The 22,968-nt window shown below is 38.5% G+C and overlaps 1 protein-coding gene across 2 annotated transcripts; it reads left to right on the top strand.

The window, feature by feature from the left end:
- The first annotated feature begins 271 nt into the window (after nucleotides 1-271).
- Nucleotides 272-16,017, top strand: TNMD (tenomodulin). 2 transcript variants are annotated; one of them, XM_036439613.1, is made up of 7 exons: nucleotides 272-502; nucleotides 661-792; nucleotides 9,829-9,969; nucleotides 10,179-10,280; nucleotides 13,639-13,792; nucleotides 15,167-15,333; nucleotides 15,638-16,017. In XM_036439613.1, the coding sequence occupies exons 1-7, from the start codon at nucleotides 455-457 to the stop codon at nucleotides 15,845-15,847; spliced, it is 954 nt and encodes a 317-aa protein (XP_036295506.1). In that variant the 5' UTR covers nucleotides 272-454; the 3' UTR covers nucleotides 15,848-16,017. The 2 variants fall into 2 exon arrangements, with proteins under 2 accessions (XP_036295506.1, XP_036295508.1); XM_036439615.1 differs by lacking the exon at nucleotides 272-502 and having other exon boundaries at nucleotides 709-796.
- Nucleotides 16,018-22,968: the final 6,951 nt, after the last annotated feature.

Here is a 22,968-nt window from a genome sequence, read left to right as displayed (position 1 = left end):
AAATTTGATATCCCTGCAATAAATATTTGTTAAATCAAATGGAATTGAAATCAGGACTTCATTTCTCTTCTTGTTTTGTTTGCTTATTTCTGGAGTTTACAGCATGTATTGCCATTTATATTTTAAGTTCATAGTGAAAAATCATTTCAATGTGTCCTAGGCTTGGTCCCCTTCCAAACCAACCCCCAAGACAATAGTTTTCATTATAACCTTCTGTCTTTGCCATTCTGGATTGAATTCTGTGCACAGAAGTTATATACATATATGGGTATATCTATGTAACAAATCATAGCACAGGATCCCCTGAGCTCCCTCAGGCTCTGGTATGACATATTTGAGCCATATAAATTCTGCTTCTCCTCTGGCATCTGTTAGCCGGCGCACTTGCAACTCCACCTCAGCAGTGGTCTCAGTTCTCTCAAAGCTGGGAAAGAGTACTGTGTGCTGAGAGACCATGGCTAAGAATCCTCCAGAGAACTGTGAGGACTGTCACATTCTAAATGTAAGTTGGTTCATATTTTTCCCTTTTGAACAGAAGTATGGCAGTACAGATTTATCATATTGCAATGTGGACATTAGAAAGTGTAATCAAAGGTGACTTTTGGCTTACTATTTTAAGAATTATTGTATATTGTTTTATTTTCTCTGTTCTTTGTGTAGGCAGAAGCTTTTAAATCCAAGAAGATATGTAAATCACTTAAGATTTGTGGATTGGTGTTTGGTATCCTGGCCTTAACTATAATTGTTTTGTTTTGGGGGGGCAAGCACTTCTGGCCAGAGACACCCAAAAAAGTAAGTAAATGTGCATTATGCTCCAATGCTTTTGTTTTGAATTTGATTGGGTTTAATTAGTCATTAACATGTATATTGGTCTGAAAATGAAAGTCATTAAGTCCTTTTGTGTTTATTTTCTGGTGGTATGAAAAACTGATTCAAGATTTTGCTCTTTTTTATTTACATAATTATCTTGGTAAAGGAAAAGGGTGTTTTGTTTTTATTTCGGTTAGTAGTGATAGGCTGTAGAATTAACCCATTCTTTTGTAATTCCTGGCTTTAAGGAGTTAAAACTCTTCAAAGAAGCAAAATTTTTATTGTAAGTAGAAATTATTTTCCATCTTTCTTTCCATTATCTGGGCAGAAACTGATGGTAAAGTAATTATACTACCACATAAGAAGAAACCACCAGAAATGGCAGCAAAGGATTTTCAGGGGTTATGTTTCTGACTTAATGCATCTGCTGTGAGGACAGGCAGCAAACTCCTTTTCAGGAGAAGTGATTTTTATACCCGAGTTTTCATTTATTTATGACCTAAAAAAATAAAGTTTTCAGTGTTTCACCAGCCACAATTGTTGCAGCCTACTAAGATACTAATGCTGAAAGTTAGAAATAAGTGACACAAGTCATAAATCATAGGTATCTCAGAAAGTTTCAGATATTAGGGTCATTTGGTGAAGCTTGGCTGGACTTTGTAGTTGATATTAGTGTACCTTAGTGTTATTGTTACTCCTGGACCCCCAAGCAATGGGAAAGTCTAGATGTGACTTAAAAAATCAAACTCCCTTCATGCCAACAATTTTCATTTGAAAGAGAAGTAATAAATGTACAAACTACAAGGTCTCAAAATGTTTTTCTGGCTTTGCCATATTTTTATTTCTGCATGTGGGATGCTATTGTTGTTGCTGTTGTTATTAGTTTTCTGTCATGAGATGCTCATTTAAACTTGACAACAGATGTAGGGAGAAAAAGGCATGAGTGCAGGAGGGAGGATTAGAGACAAGAAGAAAATCAGTTGGCATGGACCATTAGGAGCCAAAGGAGCAATAGGAGCAGAGAAGAGAGGATATGGATTGATGCAGAAGGAAAGTAAGTGGGGAAGAAAATAGAAAATCAATTGAACAAGTGTCCAAAAGAAAGCCTCCTTGGATTCTTCACCTTTGCTGCCATACCCACTTTCATTTAGTCCCAGAAGCTACTTTATTTTAAGTAGGAGGGAGAATAAAGAAGGAAACAGACTACTTGGTTTGCCTTTTTATTTATACTTTGTTCCAGAAAGGATTTCAGGCATCACTAAATTCCTATAGTTAGCTATTTCTAGATAGATGATAGATAGATAGATAGATAGATAGATAGATAGATAGATAGATAGATAGATAATAACGACTACCTGCTTTTGAACTACTTACTGTTCGCATGCCTTTCTAGAGAAGTCACCTGTATGCAGACTGGCAAAGTGGGTAAAGCAATAGAGATCAGGAAGGAAATAGAAAATGAATACAAGTGCCAAAATGCATTCCAATCCAATTCTGCTACCACTTAGTTAATTCACAAGGTGATACATTATCCCGCTATTGAATTTCAGGTCCTCCTGACAATTACAGATGAGTTAGAGAACAATAAATACTTTTGCTCTCTATGTCCATATGTACTTAATTGAGTATGCTACATACTCACTCATACAAGCCTACCTAAACTTGGAGCCAGATGGACTTTTTTGTTTCATTGTAGCCGTTGGTACTGACAATACTATTCTGAGTTTGTGTTTTTCTAAACTTACAATGCTATTTGCCTAAATGCAACTATAAATGACTAGGTGGGGACCTTATCTTGCAAGTTGCCAAACTCACTAACTGTGCCCATGGCCCCGTCTGCTTCTGTATTATACCACCTTTGCTTCTCACTTCAGTTCCTTTTTTTTCTGTGTGTGGATTATAAGAACCAATCCTGTGATTTCTCAAATCAAAAGTAAAACTTAGTCAATACATATACAAAAGAGGTGAGATATGTTACCAAATGAAGTTTATCAATAATTAAATCTCTCATGAAGTAATTCATCTTGAGATATAATTTTCAACAAAGGGATTCTCAGAAATGAGCATTGTAAAAGACAATAGATGTCTCCATGGGCAATCCACCTTGAATGAAGGTTATTTGTTCTCAATCCTACTGGGAAGTTGAAATTTATTGTATTTAACATTTAAGTCCTGGCCTTCACAAGATTACGCTGGATCCATTGCAACATAAGGAACTAGCTGGAGCCGGGACCGGTTTAGCTCAATGGATAGAGCGTCGGCTTGGGGACTGAAGAGACCCGGGTTCAATTCCGGTCAAGGGCATGTACCTTGGGTGCGGGCATATCCCCAGTAGGGGGTGTGCAAGAGGCAACTGATCGATGACTCTCTCTCATCGATGTTTCTAACTATCTCTCTCGCTTCCTCTCTGTACAAAATCAATAAAATATATATTTTTTAAAAAATAAAAGGAACTAGCTGGAGATGCAGATGGTTAATTTGTCTACAACTCCCTTCAATTCCCCAAGAGCCCACGGGGCCATCTATGATCTAATATGTATGGTCTAATTATTGACTAATACTGCCAATAAGCCTGCCTCAAAGTTGACTTATGAATCTTAAGAAGAGCAGAGCAGTCAGATTAGTCTTGGGAAAAGATATGCAGAGAAAAAAGGACCTGGGCGTTTTGTGCAAATTAAAGAGCCCCTCTCCCTTAAAATTATGAGCTAGCAGGAAACAACAGTTAGCAGATTAAAACCCAGGCTTTTCTGTACTTTCCTTTAAAAATCTGTGGAACCTTTGGGGGCCATTGGTGGAGGGAACTGTTGATGCTGTTGTGATTATGGATGGCAGTGACTTATTTGCTGTCCTGGGGCTTTCTCCAAGCTCTTAGTGTTTGTACTTTTAAACTCCACCACACCTTCTTTTTACTATGTTTTTAAATATCTTTTTATAAATAGTGTTTATTTAACATTCCACATCTGGTATTGACATTTCCATGCCAGTAAGTCCTCCCCCTCCTTCCATTGTGTCCCACCTTGGTATGTACAAAAAATCCAAATTCTTGATCCCAAATGGGGACTAAGACATATTTGACTCCTTCCCTCTCCTCACACACTTCAGGCACAAGCACAAGTGCCTCTGTGTGTGTGTGTGTGTGTGTGTGTGTGTGTGTGTGTGTGTGTGTGTCCCCACACTCATCAGAGAGAAAAATGGATAAAAATAAATTGAAACAAAGAGGAATAACTCTGTGTGTGCTGTTGCACTCCACTATAGGCTAACAGGCCCCCTAAACCACAGCCACATATAGGAGCCACTTGAGTTGAATGAAAGCCAATCCATTGATCTCTTGTTTTCAGTTTTTTTTTAACCAAGCAGAGAGGACCTATTCAGTCTCAGAGATTTTGGTAGAGCATTACAATGAGGCTTCATTTCTAGGCAGTGACTGCACAGGGACTTTAAAGCAGTCATTATTGTTTAATGTGCCCTGTATTGCACACTTAAATTAAAACAATCAGGAGCAAACATGCTAGTTAATTAACCCAACCTGGAGAAAACAAGTCAGAAAGATTCCAGTCCTTAAACTGAAAGTTTTTAGATGTAGTCTATCCTTACCAATGTTTTGTAGAATGAGGCAGAAGAATAATAAATTAAATTAATTAAAAGCTGTTCTTCCTGCCATATCTAAGAACTTCCTGGTAACTTTAGGGCTATTTGGGAACCATAAGTTCTAAGACCCACAGAATGATAAAAAATAAAAAATAAAAAATAAATTCCTGGGGAGGTCTCCTCAAATCTATATACTATCAGAATGAGATAAGAAGTGATAGGGATAGGAGGGCATCTTTCTGCTCTCCCCATCACCTCAACTGCACAGAACCATTAAAATAGTCTAAGGATTGAAAGACCAATATCATTCTAGGCAGAAAATTATTTGCTCAGAAAAAGCACTTTTTGGCTAAGTCTTGGTCCAGCTTTCTTATGCCTAAGTCTCTAGTGCTAGCATTGGCCAGATACTAACTTTCTTCACTCCTCTTTGAGACACACAGGAGATACAACTTTCCTCCCTGAGTACCCTGGGCTTTCCAACAAAGCAGTTTGGTGGGTGAAATGTGAGTCTGGAGAAGCATTCACACCCTCAAGGAAAAAGTTGGAGTTGTAGCTGGAATCTCTTTAACAGAGATATTGAGCTTCACCAGATGGTGCCATGTCAGCATTTTAAAAGAGAAGACTGCTCTTCATTTTATTTTCCTCCTAAACCAATGTGGGAGAAAGCCTGCTTTTGAATAAAATAAAAAAAATCTCACTAGGCCAGTTTTTGCTCTAGGCTACTCAGCCTCACTCCAATTATATAGATCAGGACTCTGGCTACTATGGGTACATTTTTATTCAGTCCCTTCATTCTCTTAAGGCAGCATTTACTAAGCAACTTATGTGGCACCAGGAAGGAAAGCCTGTGACTGTCCTGTAGTGGCTGAGAGTGGAATTGGGCTCGATGGAGAAAGCAACCCAAGAGTTCAAAGGTAGTGACAGTCCACTGGTTAACCTGACAGGTATCAGCCCAATTCTGAGCAGAACTGATTTTGTCAGCTATTCAACACTGAACTGAGCCTCCGGAAACATTTGATGACTTGCCCTAAATCACACAGCTTGTAAGTGGTAGAGTTGAGGCTAGAACTAGAATCTGGTCTGAGGATTCTTTCCACTGTTTTTCAGCTTCATTTCAGAATAATGGATATGTGGGGGAGGGAGGGAGGAGGGGGAAACTTCCCAGCCAGTCTGTAGATGAAAGAAATGGTATTTTTCTTGTTGAACAAGAGGAATGTCTGTGCTGCTTATGCCAATTTTTTTCAGGGCTGAGAACTGGTGATTGAAGATGCAGAAGTCCAACTTTGCATAAGAAACAATCTGTCTGCTCTGTGTTGGTAAAGAAATACCCAGAGGCCCTTTAATTCCCACAGGCTAGGTTGGTAATTATATGGTACAATACATTCCCTTCTCTTCCTTCCAGTTTAACACCTACCAGCTATTCTGAGCATGTATTTCACCTTTGGAGAGTGTATCTCATAAACAGACAGTAAAGGATGAAGGTGGAGAGAAGAGCAGCTAGATTAATCACAGGCTTCAAAAAAACAAACCTAAGCCAAATGCCCTCAAATTCCTTTCAGGATAGGCTAAATCTACTTGCCCCCCAAACAGATCCATCACACTGAGGTCTGAGGCAGCTTTACTCTTTTTTTTCTTTATTGATTAAGGCATTACATATGCGTCCTTATTGCCCCATTGTCCCCCATCTTCCCCCCACTCATGTCTTTCCCCTCCCCCCAGTGTCTGTGTCGTTTTACTCTTTATAAAAAGCTTCCTTTTATGATCTCAGATATTGTCACAAATTGAGGGAAGAAAATAGAACAAACTGTAAAAGGGGGATGTTGTGGTTCATTTGCTGCCTGAGTAGAAGATTTAATTGGACTGAGGAATGAATTCCTGGGCAGGGAAGAGAAATGAGTTTGTATTCTCTCCATGTTTTGTCAGTGAGGTCTTCTTACATCTATCACTGCCTAGGCCTAAACATGTACTTATCTCATTTCACTTCTGAGTCATATTTCACTCCATTGAATTACCTATCCCACTCTACTGTGCTGGGCCTTATAGTTAAAACCAGCGTTATGTGTGGGTGAGGTAGGAACCCATTTGAGTGGTACTGGAAAGATACCTTTGCCCTCCTCCCCTCCCAAAATATCTCCTATTCCTAGTTTCCTGGTACTATTGTGCTTAAAATCCACCATTAGTAATTCATTCCTTTGAGTTAAGTATTACACTAAATTATTTTGACATACCCATAGCTAACATTTTGTGTGAGATCATTTGTAAGATTGATATTTTTTTTAACATAAGGTAGCTGAAGCACCAATAAATTATTAGATGTCTAGACAGAAGACAAAGTTTTAGAAGGAAATGGGAAAAGGGAAAAGGACTAGTAGGGTACAAGGTGAACAGGATATAAAAAGAACAGAAAAGGGAAGCTAGAAACACTTTCCTAGATCATCCTTCCCAATCTGCCAATTTGACAGAAGTGTACTTCTTATTATACTCTGTCCTTCCTAGAATAAAGCTTAATTGGGAGCACTCTGAGATGAGCTACTAAGACCCCACTCAGACCTCTCTCAGGCCAGCCACCTGTCTCTGTTTTAGTTTGTGCCTGGGAGAAGACAAAACCATTTATTCCTTTATCTCCAGAAAGACCCTCAGCCCCTGAGCCAGTGAGCTTAGTAGAGAGAAAATTACTTCTAAGGCCAAAGGTATGAGCTCAGTCTTCATATGGGCCAGTGAAGCTTGCATAGCCATTACCAGGGCAATGTGCTCCACAGGGACCCAGGCGAGACAGTATGTCTGGATTTGCTCAAACTCATCCTCAACCAGTCCAAAATGAGACACTGGCATCATCTTCTTAGACAAAAGATAGTCTGTTCCAAAAGGACACCTTTGATAGTGGAATTCCATCTGGGTGAATATATAGTTCCTCACCCAACCCAAGATTCACACATAAATGAAGTCATTCTGACCCCACTCTATTTAGCAACCTACCATTGCTAACAAAAAAGCCAACAAGCTGGTTAATGAATATAATCAGAATGGACCCCTCCACCTCCACCAAAAACAAAACAAACTCTGTGAAGGAATGTTGAAAATAATCAAGATCTGCTGATCTTGGCAGTTTCCAATAGTTTTTATCTAGCAAGGTGTCCAAGTGAAGTGCATTGCCAACAATGCAGGAAAACTCATTCCACAAAAGTACACTGAAATTCTAAATGTCACCAGTATGGTTCCATAGTCTTCTACGAGTGATTGAAAATACAGCCTGTATTTTCTTTTGCCCAGGTAGGCAGCCTTCCAACATCCCCTAGTCTCTAACCTCATTTTTCCATGCAATAATCCATCAGTGGTGCTACTGATGAAACAAACACCCACCACACCCTCGATGACTAGTAGTGTCGACATTTGTCTCAACAATGGATAGTATTTCTAAAGAAATTTTCCCTTGCCTGGAGATCTGACAAGACTGGAACTAAAATAGATGCCTCTCTTCTCTTCTTAGGTCAGGCCAACTGAGAGGTCAATTTGTTGCCATAGGTAGAAATTTCTCAAGTTGGCTGCAGAGCTGGAACTGAGGACATATTTATAACTAGAAGCAAATAACAAGCCTAAAGGAATTTGCTACCTGTCACAAATCAGGCTAGACTTTCTGAGTTAACTCTACAGTTGCTGGGAAGTTCCAAATAATGTTTTCCTTTCTCTTTTAACATACAGTCACTCAAAAAAATCTTGCCAATGCTCAAAATCTCTTTTTAAGAAGATGAGAAATAGCCATTGGTAGGAAGAAAACTTATTCAACAAATACCTAAGTGGGGGGCATTTCCAAGGCACTGTATGGTTACTAAGAAGTAAAGGACATTGTCTCTTGTTCTCCTGTTCAGCAAATACACAGACATTTCATGCTTGAAGTAACATTGTTTCTACAAATCCTTTCAACTTGTTTTTCTACTTGAGTTAGGGAAAATTTGACCAGGTTAAACTAACATTCAGTTATGGACACCAGGGGACATGAAAAAACAACCTAAACCAGTGCAAGCTGTAAACAGCTGCCACTGGGAATCAGGTCATTAGAAAGCAACATTTGCTCTGGAGATGTCTTGCTTTTTTAGGCTTTCAGTTTACCAAACTTTTTTTTTTTTTTTTTTTTGTAAAGAAAAAGGCATAAAGAAACTTGATAGCTAAAAGCCTCCTAACGGCAAGGGTAAGATAGACTTCCATATGGCAGCAAGTCTGGCCTGGTTTGTGACAGAGCAAATTCCTTTAGGCTTGTTATTTGCTTTTGGCTGTAAAAAATGTCATCAGTTGTAAGTGATGGGCTTACTCCTAAACTGGGATACTCTGTAGGACTGGTCGTCTTGGTTCTTAGAAAGAGAATTGCCTCTTTTAGAGGGCAGGAGAGAGTCCAGGGTTTTATTTCAACCACTCAAGAATGGCCTGATAAGCAGCCTTTCCACGGCACTCTCCTTGGGAGACTCCATATTACTTAGTGCAAGGCACTTGAATTCTATATATAAGAGAATCTGGAGAACCTGAAACCAATTAAATCAGGTCTGGCAAACAGAATTCAGGAATAAACTGAGGGGAGTTAGCCTATAAAAGAGAAGATTACGGGGAGGCAATAAATATTTCCTAGAGTTTAAAGGGCAAAAGGAAACAATTGGGGCCAGGGTAAGATTATTATCTAAAATTGGCCAAGGAGCCGAAACCTGTTTGTCTCAGTGGATAGAGCGTCGGCCTGCAGACTGAAAGGTCCCGGGTTTGATTCAGGTCAAGGGCATGTACCTTGGTTGCGGGCACATTCCTAGTAGGGGGTGTGCAGGAGGCAGCTGATCAATGTTTCTCTCTATCCCTCTCTCTTTCTTTCTGTAAAAAAAATCAATAAAATATATATTTTTTAAAAAGTTGGCCAAGGAGAATGGTTTTCAGATTCTAAAAAGATTGTGGAATAAATATTAAAGCCCTGGAGAGATAAGGAGATAAAGAACAATACCTAAGCATTCTAAATGGGTTCAAATTTTGTCTGAGCCCTAATGAATTTCATGGAGAGTAAGAAGTGACCACTAAGGACTTAGGCAAGTATGAGTAGTAGCTTAAAGGAGCACCACAGGTTTTATTTGATCCTTCTGCTCAACACAAGGGAGAAGTACTTTACAAGCTGTTTTTGCAAAATATCATTTTTATTTGTTGGAATTCTTATTAATTAGTTTAGCAACTTGGCTCAAATACAAAATATTGGCTCCAAAGAGATTCTCATATCAGCCTCAGTGTCAAAAAGCACCTCATTTTAATCTCCAGTCTCAGAAAATTCCCAACAGCAATCTGCTGAGATGGCACCTCACTACAAAGACTCTGGAAAGCAAAGGCATCCCAGATGTTACCCAACTAAAATGTCATATGAAGGAACACACTGAGTATCTTAGAGCTTCTTTTCCTCTGTTCTCCTAGACATATGACATGGAGCACACTTTCTATAGCAATGGAGAGAAGAAGAAGATTTACATGGAAATTGATCCTGTGACCAGAACTGAAATATTCAGAAGTGGAAATGGCACTGATGAAACATTGGAAGTACATGACTTTAAAAATGTAAGTTAGATATTTCCCCGCAAAGACTTACCACTTAAAATATTAGAACATTCTAGTTGAGTTAAAAATAGCCTCTGGCCTTCATTTAATTTATAAGACAAAGCTTTCCTTTGGAATTCAATATTTTCCAGCCTAGGGCCCTGACAGACAATGGAACTCATTAATTATGGCTATTTCATGAGGTGTGTTTTTTTATTTTTATTTAATAGGGATACACTGGCATCTACTTTGTAGGTCTTCAAAAATGCTTCATCAAAACTCAGATCAAAGTGATTCCTGAATTTTCTGAACCAGAGGAGGAAATAGATGAGGTATGTAAGAATAACAATGGCAGTAAAGGTCATCATTTATTGGGTGCTAACTATGTGCCAGTCATTGCACTAAAAGCTTTATTCTGATTTGATTCTCACTTGGACCCTATAGGTAGGTACTATAATTTTCCCCATTTTCAGATAAAGAAACTAAGACTCAGAGCTCAAAAGTGACTTGCCCAAGGTCACAGAGATAGTGAGGAACAGATTGGGATTTTGACTCTGGCCTTTCAAAAAATCAACTTTATGTTTTTAGGTGCTATACTGGTGTAGCCATTAACATTATGTACTTTGCTCCCAAACCAGTGGTTTCTGGTAAAATGGGTGAGCAGTAGCACAAAATAAATCTTGTCTAAGATAAAGTCTTAAAAAGAAAAGTTCTAAGGCCACTGAGGATCCTTGCCACTTTTGTTACACTGTAACATTCACCTGTCTTAATGATTTCAGTTCATTCACCATGCCATTTTATGCGAGGTTGCTAATGGAATAAATACCATTTAATCTCACTAGGAAAGGCAAAAGCAAAGAAGGTGAGAACTACAGTGTAATACAATTTCTCTGAAAATATACCACTAGTCCAGGATACTGGTGCAATTATTGAGTGGCCCCTGAAAGCTTAGCGGGAGATGAAGGATTATTGCCTAAAATATAGCCATCAATAAAGCCCCCAAGGCTCTTAATTTTCCCCTCATATTCTGTCTGTAATTACAGTATGTTGCTATCAATAAAGGAAAAATTGGAATCTTAGCTAAGGCCATAGTGTGACAGCACAACCCCTCCTTCCAGCCCCCTGTAGCCAGGAAGAAACAAATGTTTGTTTGCTTTGGTTGGTTTTGTTTTAGAGTTTAACTAGTAAATCTAGTGATATTATGGGCAATAATACAGTGGCCTCTCTATATACTGTAAATACCTCTTTCTCTTTCTTCTCTCTCCCGTGTTCTTTTTTCACTTTTCTCCGACTCACTCTCTCCATCTTAATTCTCATCTACCAATTTATCATTTCCTTTTCTTATTTTTTGGGGGAGGGTGAGATGGGTTAAGGAGCCATTTTTCTTTCTCTTACCCAAGTATCAGAGCTGTCATTAGCTCCATGGACATGCTACTGGCCAGAGAAGTTACAGACTTTTGATAATAAGAAAAATATTTCCTAAGTAAAAACTTCGGAGATTTTTTAAAATAAGCATAAGTTAGATGAATCTGAGGGAGAGAAAAACTTCCAGGATATTAGAACTAATATGGGAGGCAAGGGTAAGATGAAAGGAGAATGAATAGGTTAAAAAGCTACTATACCCAATATCATATGCTGCTTTTTATAGAAAATGTAAGCTTTTGAGTAGGGCCAGCCAGAAAGTAGAGTCCAAACTGACACAATAAGATTTATTTTTCTGAAAAAATAAATAGTAAAGGCAATGATCCATAGTGTCTCATTTTGACCCCAATTTATTATTCAGTTAATTTTGCTGAATCTTTTGAATAGCACAAGTATTTTTCTCTTGATAGTGAGATTACTTTATCTTCAAGAAAAACTTAAAAACTTTTATTCCCTATTTCTCTACCTCTGTATCAATGTTTTGTGCATGTTAAACATGCAGAGCAGGTATAAAAATAGCCCTGGTTTTGCTAAAAAAAAAAAAAAAAAAAAAAAAAAAAAAAAAAACTAGTCAGAATTCAGACCTCATTTTATTCAGTCCCTTTCAATGGCTCCCAAGGTATTATACAGACTCAAGGACAAAAGAACTAAGACTTGATAGTTTTAAATGACTAGAGAAGAATTGTACAAAGCTATATTTCACAGAATAAATTAAAACACTGAAATCATAAAGCTAGAAGGAAACAAAAGAGAAAAGGGAAAGCCTTTTGGGAGGGGTGCGGGGAGGGAGAGACACGGGGATGGATATCGAAGCCCAAAAGACAAGGAGTAAGAACTAGATATTGCCGACATAAGAAATGTCCAAAATTGTAAGACTTTTCATTATAAGTTCATTTGAATCAAACTGACAAAAATTGCTGGGAAGCAAATTCTCAACGGGTTGAAAAAATTCTCTAGAAAATGGTAGTTTTGCACCTTATTTTATATACTATCGATACAATCAAAGAAGGAGGCATAAGGGGTGTTACATGAAATCCATTAGTAGAAGATTAGAGAGGCTCAGGAGCAAGCAATGTGGGGAACCCTTTAGAATTGGATAAAAAGTAAAAGGAATAGACAATTTCTTCTTTTACATTGGTCGGTATAGGGTTGTTAACAAATGACAATAACAATGAAGGGTTTTGTTGTTGTTGTTGTTGTTGTTGTTGTTGTTGTTGGTCTCTTCTTTGTTTGGAGATTGTGCCCTGAGGGAGCTGGAAAAAGGGAAATTAGCCTGACATTCCAAAGATGTATTATCATGTTATCTTAGATGCAAAAAGAAAATAGGCTCAGTAAAGGTACAGATTGACCTTTGTCAATGAAGATACCAATCTAGGACATGAGTATTGGTATCACTTTTAGTTAGAATGTTTTAATTTCAGACCATCTTATGTGGTTACTTTAGGTCTCTGAGTTTGTAAAACCCACCATACAGACCTCCCCTAGCTTATCAGTTTAGTATATGGCCCCTTTTTGTCCATAGTATACAAAACAACTACTTCAAATTCTAGAAACTGAGGAGAAGGTGACATTCTTGGCAATACAAGAAAGCCTACCTAAAGGAAAAACACTCTATGAGACAAACCCTAAGTATCTAGAATGAAAGGAGTTAAATATTGTGGTAAGGTCAGTCAAGGTAAGAGCTGGAGTTGACTTACAACAAAAAAGAACATCTTTTGCACTCCACCTAGCTGCTATTAACAGGCAAATCTTGTAAAACCAAACTATTATGTTTGGTTGCTATTTCACTGATCTTACCAGTTTAAATTATAGCAGTTTTTTGTTTTGCTTTTTACTTTCAGATAAAATCTTGTTTGCAAGCCTAGTTTCAAACCTAAAATAAGGCAGGCACTCAAAACTTCTATTTTAAATAGAGAAAACAAATGTAAATTATCTAGGATTCCAGAAGCCCAGATTAAAGCATACATGGCCCAGTGGGGGGGTCTAGATATTGATGGAGAGCCTTCCTGACTTGAAGTGAAATGGTAGCAGAGACTGCTATTGTTTCAGTGAGCAACCTGTCTGCTAGGAGGCATTGGGTATTAAACTCTCCCAAGGGCACCATCTAGTGTGTGCAAAGCACAGAGCTGGTTGCCTGCGAGCCCTGGGATGGAAATTGTTATTCAGACTCAAAATACTGGTGTGTAGGTTATTTTTTTCATTAGTCCATAATATCTAATTATTAATTTCTCTGCCTATCCCCAATCTGAACTACTTTTTTTCTTTCAGAATGAAGAAATTACCACAACTTTCTTTGAACAGTCAGTCATTTGGGTCCCAGCAGAAAAGCCAATTGAAAACCGAGACTTTCTTAAAAACTCCAAAATTCTGGAGATTTGTGATAATGTGACCATGTATTGGATCAACCCCACTCTAATAGCAGGTATGGCTTTCTTCTTCTCTGCCTCCTCTTTCCAAAGTCAGTAACAGGTTAATGCTCCCAGCATTCAGAGACTACATTTCCAGGAAAACAAATGATCTGCTTATATCTTCTTAGATGAAACTGTATATGCTGACTGCCAGTGAAGAGGGAATTTTTAACAGCCAAGTTATAAATCAGATAAATTAATGCTGACAGGCTTTTAAATATACCAGCAAAGGTAACACCACCTTAATGTGGCCAATGATAGCAAAAAGCTAATCTGTCTTTCTTAGCACATTGATATTTATTACACTCAGGATACTAGTCTATTGCTGAAATCACTGTGTGTTCAACCCAAGACCAGAGGAGAAAAGAGCCAAAACAATGCTCTGCTGTCTCAAGAAGGATTCTCTATGTCAAATCGTGGCCTTCTTCCCAGATGATAAGACAGTCACTGCAATACAAATTTCTTTATGGCTGTTTCAGGAATCACTATAAAAGTAATTGAAGGCTAGAGGTCCAGAGTAGAAGAGTTCAACTCTGAATTTCCAGTTGACCCATAAAGAAGACAAAGGTCTCTGGATATCTTTTTCTGCCAAGCTAATGTATAACTTGGCCTCCCTCATTGTGTACAGTATAGATTACTATATTACTTAGGAAGGGCCACTCTAACCAATGCAGGCATCTATTGGTACTCTTATGCCTTTAAAAATGAAAAGGGAACTAAATGAAATGTGGTACTCTGGATTGGATGCTAGAACTTCTGCTTCAGCATTTTTTTGTCTAAAGGACATTGGTGGAAATAATGAACTCTAAATAAAGTTTGTAGTTTAGCTAATAGTATCAATGCTAATTTCTTAGTTTGATCATTGTATTATGGTTATATAAGAAGCTAACATTAGGGGACTGGGTGAAAGGTATACAGGAACTCTGTACTATCTTTTCAACTCTTCTGTGAATCTAAGATTATTTCTAAATAGAAAGTTTAAAAATAGTTAAAACAGGAAAGAGAAGGAAAGAATGAGAGTGACAGAGGTACAGAGAGTAGCAAATCAAATTAGGCCAACATAAACATATTTGAGTAACTACCATGGATAAAATCATTTTGGAAGACAGAGATCCCCTGTCCTCAGTCTATAATTTAGTATGCTAAGGAGGCAAAGCAATAAGTATTTGATGCCAAATGAGCAAAGAGGAGGTCTGTTTACGTGGAAATAGTCAAATTTGTTTGGGAAAATCTCTTTAAAATATCAGCTGAAAGAGTTTGGAAAGTGGTTTATGCATGTCTAAATGATGATGGTGAGAAAACACAGGGACAATCTCTACCCCCAAATGCTAATCTCCCAATCACTTCTTTTAGAAACTTTTGCAAAGCAGTTGTATTTATTACTTTAGTTTCAGAGTTACAAGACTTTGAGGAGGATGGTGAAGATCTTCACTTTCCTACCACTGAAAAAAAGGGCATTGAACAAAATGAGCAATGGGTGGTCCCTCAAGTGAAGGTGGAGAAGACCCGTCATGCCAGACAAGCAAGTGAAGAAGAACTTCCAATAAATGACTATGTGAGTTACGTTTCTGTTTTCTAGTTAAAGGGGGGGAGCGGGGGGGGGGAACCTCTCAAATTTCATATGCTAAATTAGAATCCTCCAGATCAAAGTCATTGAAAGGAAAGTAATCATTGTTTTAACAAGTATTTAAGAAACTTGGAATCACTAGGAGGTTCATTTAAAATCAGTCTTGATCGCTACTGAAATATCTCCATGATAAGGCTAACAACTAAATTTTTCACCAATCCCCAACTCATATAGTCTTTAGTCCTCTTCCTAGTGAACTTTCTCCTCCAACACTGGCTTCTTCTTCTTTCAGACTGAAAATGGAATAGAATTTGACCCCATGCTGGATGAGAGAGGTTATTGTTGTATTTACTGCCGTCGAGGCAACCGCTACTGCCGCCGCGTCTGTGAACCTTTACTAGGTTACTATCCGTATCCCTACTGCTACCAAGGAGGGCGGGTTATCTGTCGTGTCATCATGCCTTGCAACTGGTGGGTGGCTCGCATGCTGGGGAGGGTCTAATAGCAAGTTTGAACTCATTTCTTAAACTTCAAACAGCCAATATATAATAAATGCATGCTATTCAATGAATTTCTGCCTATGAGGCATTTGGCTCCTGGTAGCCAGTACACCAGAATTACTTGTTGGTAATTCCTCTCTCATGTTCTAATAAACTTCTACATCATTGTCAATGGCCTGATTGCTACTGAACACACTGGGTAAGTGCTTGCTAAGAATATTTCCTGCAACTGAGATGAAGCAGATCTGTTTAACATGGATGACAACAATGGAAACTTGCATTTCATCAGGTTTGGGGAGTAGGAAAGGGCAAATCATAAGAATTCTTAAATACCAGATTTTACTGTGCTGTATTGAGAAAGTGGAAATGAGAGGCTGATGATAAAATGTCCCTATAACTAATGCATAAAAATGTGTCCTTTTGTACATAGCTCCAATGTTTGATTATGTGAGAGACATACTCTGGATTCACTTAAGCATTTAGTAAGCTAAGCCACTGGACAGGCAACATTAAAATATTCCAAGTGCTCAGACTCAGCAAAGGAGAATGCTAACCTAGCAAAACAGGGGTTCTAGGCTCTCTTGTGAACAGAAACTCAACTTTGGGCAAATTCAACACTTCATAACCTTTAAGTCTGACCTGTCTTTAGATTTGAATTTAGTAACATACCTTTCCAAGGCAATTGTCTGAAAAAGGTAGACCCATAAATATCATTCAGAGAAACAAGCATCATAGGAAATTACTGAGATGAGGGGTCAAATGGGATTTTCCCCCTCCAAAACCATGAGGAACTAGCAGTATACCACTTTCTTAAAAGGAAGGATATGGCCTAATTCCCGATTCCCTGATACTTTGCTTGGGAAAGGGAAGAGGAGTAAAGGGGAAATGAAAATAAGTGGTTAGAGGGTAATGCTAACCTCGATGTTTCAGTCAATCTGTTTAATTCGAATGTAGCCCCTTTATTGCTCAATGTAAAAGTTATTGTGTCATGAAAATATCTGTCTAGCACTTTCCATCAGAAAAGCATTTTTAAAGAGTAAAATCTTTACCAAGATGCCTGTGGACCAGGAATCATTTTCCCCCATTTAGTTGAGGAAGAAAATAGAACAAAATTTGGCCAAGGATGATTTAAATTAGCTAGCCATTAATTGATAATTAGCATACATGTTATAGTTGGATTGCCAATTTTCATTGAATGAGAACACAATAAAGCATAACCAATGATACAACATTACTGAAAAGATTTTTTTTATTAATGATTTAGAACACACCTGAGAATTTTGGACTACTTCAATGATCATAACAGGCATTAATTTATAGTCAGAATAGAAAAATGTAAAATGTATCAAATTAATTTGAGGTATTATGGAATTTATGATTTCCCTATCATTGTTTTTAATAAATTATTCATTTTTAACATTGATTTTTTAAGATCAACCAATAATTTTAAATTCCTGTAATGCTCAATTTTATGCAGTCTACATTGTATTACATATACTATGCTCTATGATGGTATACTCTATATTTCCAAGAAAAACAAGACACCCAAATTTTATAAGCCCAAGTAAAGAAACTCATACACAATTACAATTGTATATGATATGCTATATACATGTACACACACACACGAGTTATAGAAGTTTCCATGTCACATTTTAGGGCTAAGAATTCCTAGTAATATTATTTTAACTCAGAAAGTATTTCTTGTTCAAATAGATTCTTCAACCACCACATAATTTCACATTGGGAAAGTATGATCCCTTTAATGAGGCAGACCAAGAGTTCAAAATAAAATACAAGGACATGCTTAAAGAAGCATTCAAATCATTTCAAGCTTGGGGGTGGGGACGGTGAACAAATCAGAACAGCAAACAAATAGCAATAGCCCAAACACATTAATATGTCACTTCATATAAGCTGAGGCCAAGTTGGAGAAAGTATGATGTTGTTCTGCTGTCCTAGATTTTGTATTCTCTTTCAAATCCTGTACAGACTCCTTACATCACACTTTGCACTTCTTTTAGGCCAACCTCACTGAAGCTAGAGTTGCCTTTCTTACTTCTACCATGCTTCTCTACATTCCCATTACAAGGAGGGATACCAAAGTAAATTTGACCTCCTAAACCAGACCTCACAGTAATTCTAATTATCTCTGTCCTCCTCCACTTGTCTCATGCCAAATACTTCCAGCTTGTTCTCTTAAACCAACCTTCAATTATGTGTATGGTCCAGGCCACAGTTATGCTTATTTCTTAGCACAGCTGTTACAACTGCCTCCCTGTTGAAGTTCCCAGGCTTTAGACTGAAGGTAGAATAAATATTTTTATATACAGTTTATTTTCACTTACAGATTTTATAAATGCCAAGTAGCTATTACAGACTTTCTTGAAAGTCTGTAATAGCTACTTACTATATTAAGGTTTAGGCCTAACTTGCATTCAAACAGTTCTTCCTCAAACCACCTTTAACCACCATTTCATATCCCTTTTCTTCTTCTATTACCCTACCCAATCCCTTTGCTTATTTGGGGGACATTAACTTCTCGCTCTATTTGTACAGTCATTCCATCTCCTTTATAGAGCTTTCTCTCACTAATTTAAAGGGATTAAAAATCCAATTTTTCCTTTTACCTAAATATGAAATCTAAATTCCCTCTACTTCATTTTATGCCTGTATGCATTAATATATTACTCACTGCATGTAACATTTACATATGGGTTTGCTTGCAAATTCTAAAAGAGAGCCTACATACTCTCTCATTTTGCTCTGTCCAGAGCCTAGTACAGTATCTAAAGCATAGAAGTGGCTTTTAATTTTTCTTTTATTAAAGTCAATGAGAAAGAAGAGAGGGAAGAAGATAAAGGGCAAGAGTACAGCTACACAGCATTTCGGAATATTAAAAGTTAGCCTAGCCTTAGCCAGTTTGACTCAGTGGATAGAACATCAGTCTGTGGACTAAAGGGTCCCGGGTTCAATTCTGGCCAAGGGCACATGCCCATGTTGCAGGCTCTATCCCCCCCCCCCCAGTAGGGGGCATTCAGAAGGCATCCAATCAATGATTTTCTCTTATCATTGATGTTTTTAATCTCTCTCCCTTTCTCTCTGAAATCAATATATACACACATATATTTTATATATATTTTAAAGTTAGCCTTAAGTTTTGTTGAGATTTGTGAACATTCTTATCTTACTCAAATCTATTTTGCTATTCCTTATCTTTTAACACGTTTATTTCTACAAGTATAAAGAATTCCTCTAATCCCAGAATGATCAAAAGCAGAGATGATTGCCCACAGCTCGATTATCTATTTCCATTATACACAGGCAGATTTTTTTAATGTTTTCTTCTCAATTTTTAATGACTCCATGTATAAAAAAAGATGAAAAAGGGCAAAAACACAGCTGCCATGAAATCACAAGAAATATATTACCTTTCAGATTCTTTGGGGATCTAAACTTCAAGAAAAGCCAGGTAAGGCAACGCTATCCATTGTTCCCACAAAGCATAAGGGCACCATGCATTAGTGTGCTCAGTGCCTTTCCTAAACACCTAAAATGGCTCTTTGGCAGGACTAGGGGCAAAGGAAATCTATTTGGAGTCTTTATATATAAGGCTTACTATCTGGCTGAGTTCAAAACTGTCACTTTGGCTCCTAAAGTCTAACACTGAAAGCTTACTGAAATAAATATGGATCTTCTCATTCAGGCTGTCAGGAAATGCATGGATCTATTTTATTTATACACTTAAAATGATTTCATTTGGCCTTCCCTTTTGGTTTTTTGAAAAAGTTTTATTCTGGGGCATAATTTTGCTGACAACATTCTGTTCCTGAACAAGAAAGCAAAGTGGCATCACATTAAAAACCAGGTATGAATGTACACACAAAAAATATTGTTGTGGCTTATTCCAAAGTCCTGCTCCTCAGTCTCCTCCAGTATCTTTAATTAATTCTCATGAAAGCTACTTACCCAAGGACTACATTGATAATTTATTTAGATCAATAGTCAACTCTGGCATTTGTAGCATAATGAGTGAATTAGTCATTTATATACTTACTAGAGGCCTGGTGAACAAATTCATGCACCAGTGGGGTCCCTTGGCTGGCCTGCGGAATCAGGCTGAAACCAGCTCTCCAACATCCCCCAAGCAGTCCCAGATTGCGAGAGGGCACAGGCCAGGCTGAAGGACCCCACTGGTGCATGATTGGGGCTCGAGAGGGATGTGGGAGGTTGGCAAGCTGAGGAGGGACCACGGGATGGCTCTAGGGCATTTCCAGCCCATCTCACTCAGCCCTAATCAGCCAGAACCCAGCAGCAAGCTAACTTACAGGTTGGAGCACCTGCCCCATGGTGGTCAGTGCATGTCATAGTGAGCAGTTGAGCTGCCTTAGCATATCATTAGCATAACACACTTTGATTGGTTGAATGGCCAACTGGTCAACTGGACACTTAGCATATTAGGCTTTTATTATATAGGATTGCTTTGATATTGGGTTTCTTTATTGAATACTCAAGCCTATTGTCTTTGCTACAAGGCCTCAGAAAGAGAAAGGCAGTTGAAGCAAGAGAAACAGACCAAGCCACAATAAATCCCTCAACCAAAACAAAGTCCAGCAACTCCATAGTGTTTAGATGATCTCTAATAGCGATATGAATATATTGTTTATATTTATCCTTCCCTGCTGATGCTATCATTTGCCATTCTGAATTTTCCACTGACAGCAGTATTTCTGCTAGTCTTACTTACAGAGATGTTGGCTACTAAAACACATTCAGGCTTATATCATTATCAATCATTGGTGAACCAAGAACAAGACAAAGATTTAGTTCTGGTTGATTTGCTGAAGCAGAGAATAAGAAAGTAGTAGTGTGACTAGCTACAAATTGAACACAGGGATTTGAGCTTGTTTATTTTGCATGGGGTATTCCACTCACAAATTCACTGTGTCTACAGAAATCCATTTATTGGGGTGAGGGTTGCTTCTTCACAGCAGTATTGCTCTACCTACATGTAGTTATCTGGTATACCAAGGTGATATAAATCCCGCATGTTGCCAATAATAGCTTTTGATGTTTTAGTTATGCTACCTAACACCATGTTCAAATCAGAATGGTTTGTGGTAAACCTTTAACTTCCCTGTTTCTCCAAACTACTTATCTCTTTGAGGGTGTCTTTCTGCCAGGGCATATCAATCTAGGGCAACTGTTACACTAATGATCAACAAACTGTGGATAACAGAGCATTTGGCTCTGCTAGATACTGTGGCAGATAGAAAACAGGTTACCTTCGTTGTTGTCTGGTCATTTATAATATACTTGAGGCCCAATGCACGAAATTCATGCAAGAGTAGGCCTTTCTTCCCCCAGCTGCCAGAACTGGCTTCCCTCCAGCACCCAGGACCCAGGCTTCCCTTGCAGGCCCACCTGCAACAGCCCACCAGTCAGTGGCCTGGGTCTCCTTCTTTGGGGTGATCATGGAACCCCCTGGCTGGTGGCCTGGGCCTCCATCTGTGGGGCGATTATGGGGCCATGGTCAGGCCCCTGATCAATCACATCACACCTGTCTTGGCTGGCTTGGTGTAAGTGGGTGTCATAGTGTGGTCTCAGATGGTCATCTGGATGGTTGTCCAGATGGTCATCCCACTGTTCAGCTGTTTGGTTGGTTTGCATATTATGCTTTTATTATATAGGATTAGAGGCCCAGTGCACAAAAATTCATGCACAGGGGTTCCCTCAGCCAAGCCTGCCCCCTCTCAAAGTCCAAGAGCCCTCAGGGGATGTCCTACTGATAGCTTCCCTTTGTGGGAGGCAACGGGCTGATCAGCGGAAGGTGATGCTCCCATCAACCCCTTGCTGCTGCTGCTGCCTCTGGCCTCCCTCTGCAGGAGGCAACCAAGATGATCAGAGAAAAGCACAGCCCTCATCACCCCGCTGCTGCTGGCCACCACGGCTATGAGGCCTGAGCCCCAGGCCTCGCAGCCACTGGGGGTCACAGCTGCCTCAGTCCATGGCTGCCTGAGCCCGGGCCTCGAAGCCGCTGCCATGGCTGCCCACTCTTGGCCCTCACAGCCACTGTGACTTTCAACTTTTGGCTTGAAGGATGTCTAGAAGTCATCTGCACTAATTAGCATATTGCCCTTTTATTAGTAAGATGGCTTGATAAGATCTATACCCTCTAAACAATTAAAAAAGTATGAGAGACTTTTTTTCAGAAAGATTCAAGAGAGCAAAAAATTCTCCATATGCTCTCAGAGATCAAAAACTTCTCTTTCAAAATCCAACAATGATGACTTTCTCAGAATTAGTATACCAATTTAACTGAGAGATACCACAAAGCCTTGATTTCCCAAATATATGTGTTTTCTGTCTCTTTAGGATTAAGTTCAGCTGCATATGAACAGAAACTCCCCAAATAACATAACACAAGGTATAAATAGGTAGTGCAGATAATCCAGTCAACTGACCCACACATCTATCTTTCTGCTCTACCATCCTCAGTATGTGATCACCATCCTCAGAATATGGTTTCCACCTTCAAGGTCATCTCATGATCTGAGCCAACTCCAGTTCTATTCATCATGTTCAAATTACAGATTGTCATAAAAAAAAAAAAAAAAAAAAAAAAAAGCTGGGCAGGACAAAAGGCCACTCTCTATCTTTTAGGGAGACTTGCTTACATTTGATGAGCCTAAACTTAGTCACATGGCCAAATGTAGCTTCAAAGGAGAACCATAATAGTCTTTGTTCTAGGTACCTTATCACACCAAATAAAATCAAGATTGTTAACTGAGGAAGAAAGTGAGAAGTCATTCTGAGGGAGGCAGTTGCCCATATTGACCACACCTGGTAATTTGTTACAGATGTAGGGTCTCTATTATTAAAGATATCCCCTTTGCATTAAGTTGCTGTCTCTCAAAATCTGTTAAATGCAAACATATTACTTGAAAAGTGATAAAAACAAATTAAGAGTCCTTCTCATATGATCACAAACCAGACTCTAAGATTAATTTTTTCTTTGAAGAATGTGACCATAAGTAAAGGGAACAATAACACTAATGAGGAAACAAAGAATATGTTAAAAAAAAGCATGCACAGGTCTCCGTGAAGTCAAGACACTACAGAT

Source organism: Pipistrellus kuhlii, unplaced genomic scaffold, assembly GCF_014108245.1.
Source record: "Pipistrellus kuhlii isolate mPipKuh1 unplaced genomic scaffold, mPipKuh1.p scaffold_m20_p_16, whole genome shotgun sequence".
NCBI lineage: Eukaryota > Metazoa > Chordata > Mammalia > Chiroptera > Vespertilionidae > Pipistrellus > Pipistrellus kuhlii.
Note: the sequence above shows the minus strand (reverse complement) of the source record. Positions and strands in the feature narration are given on the sequence as shown.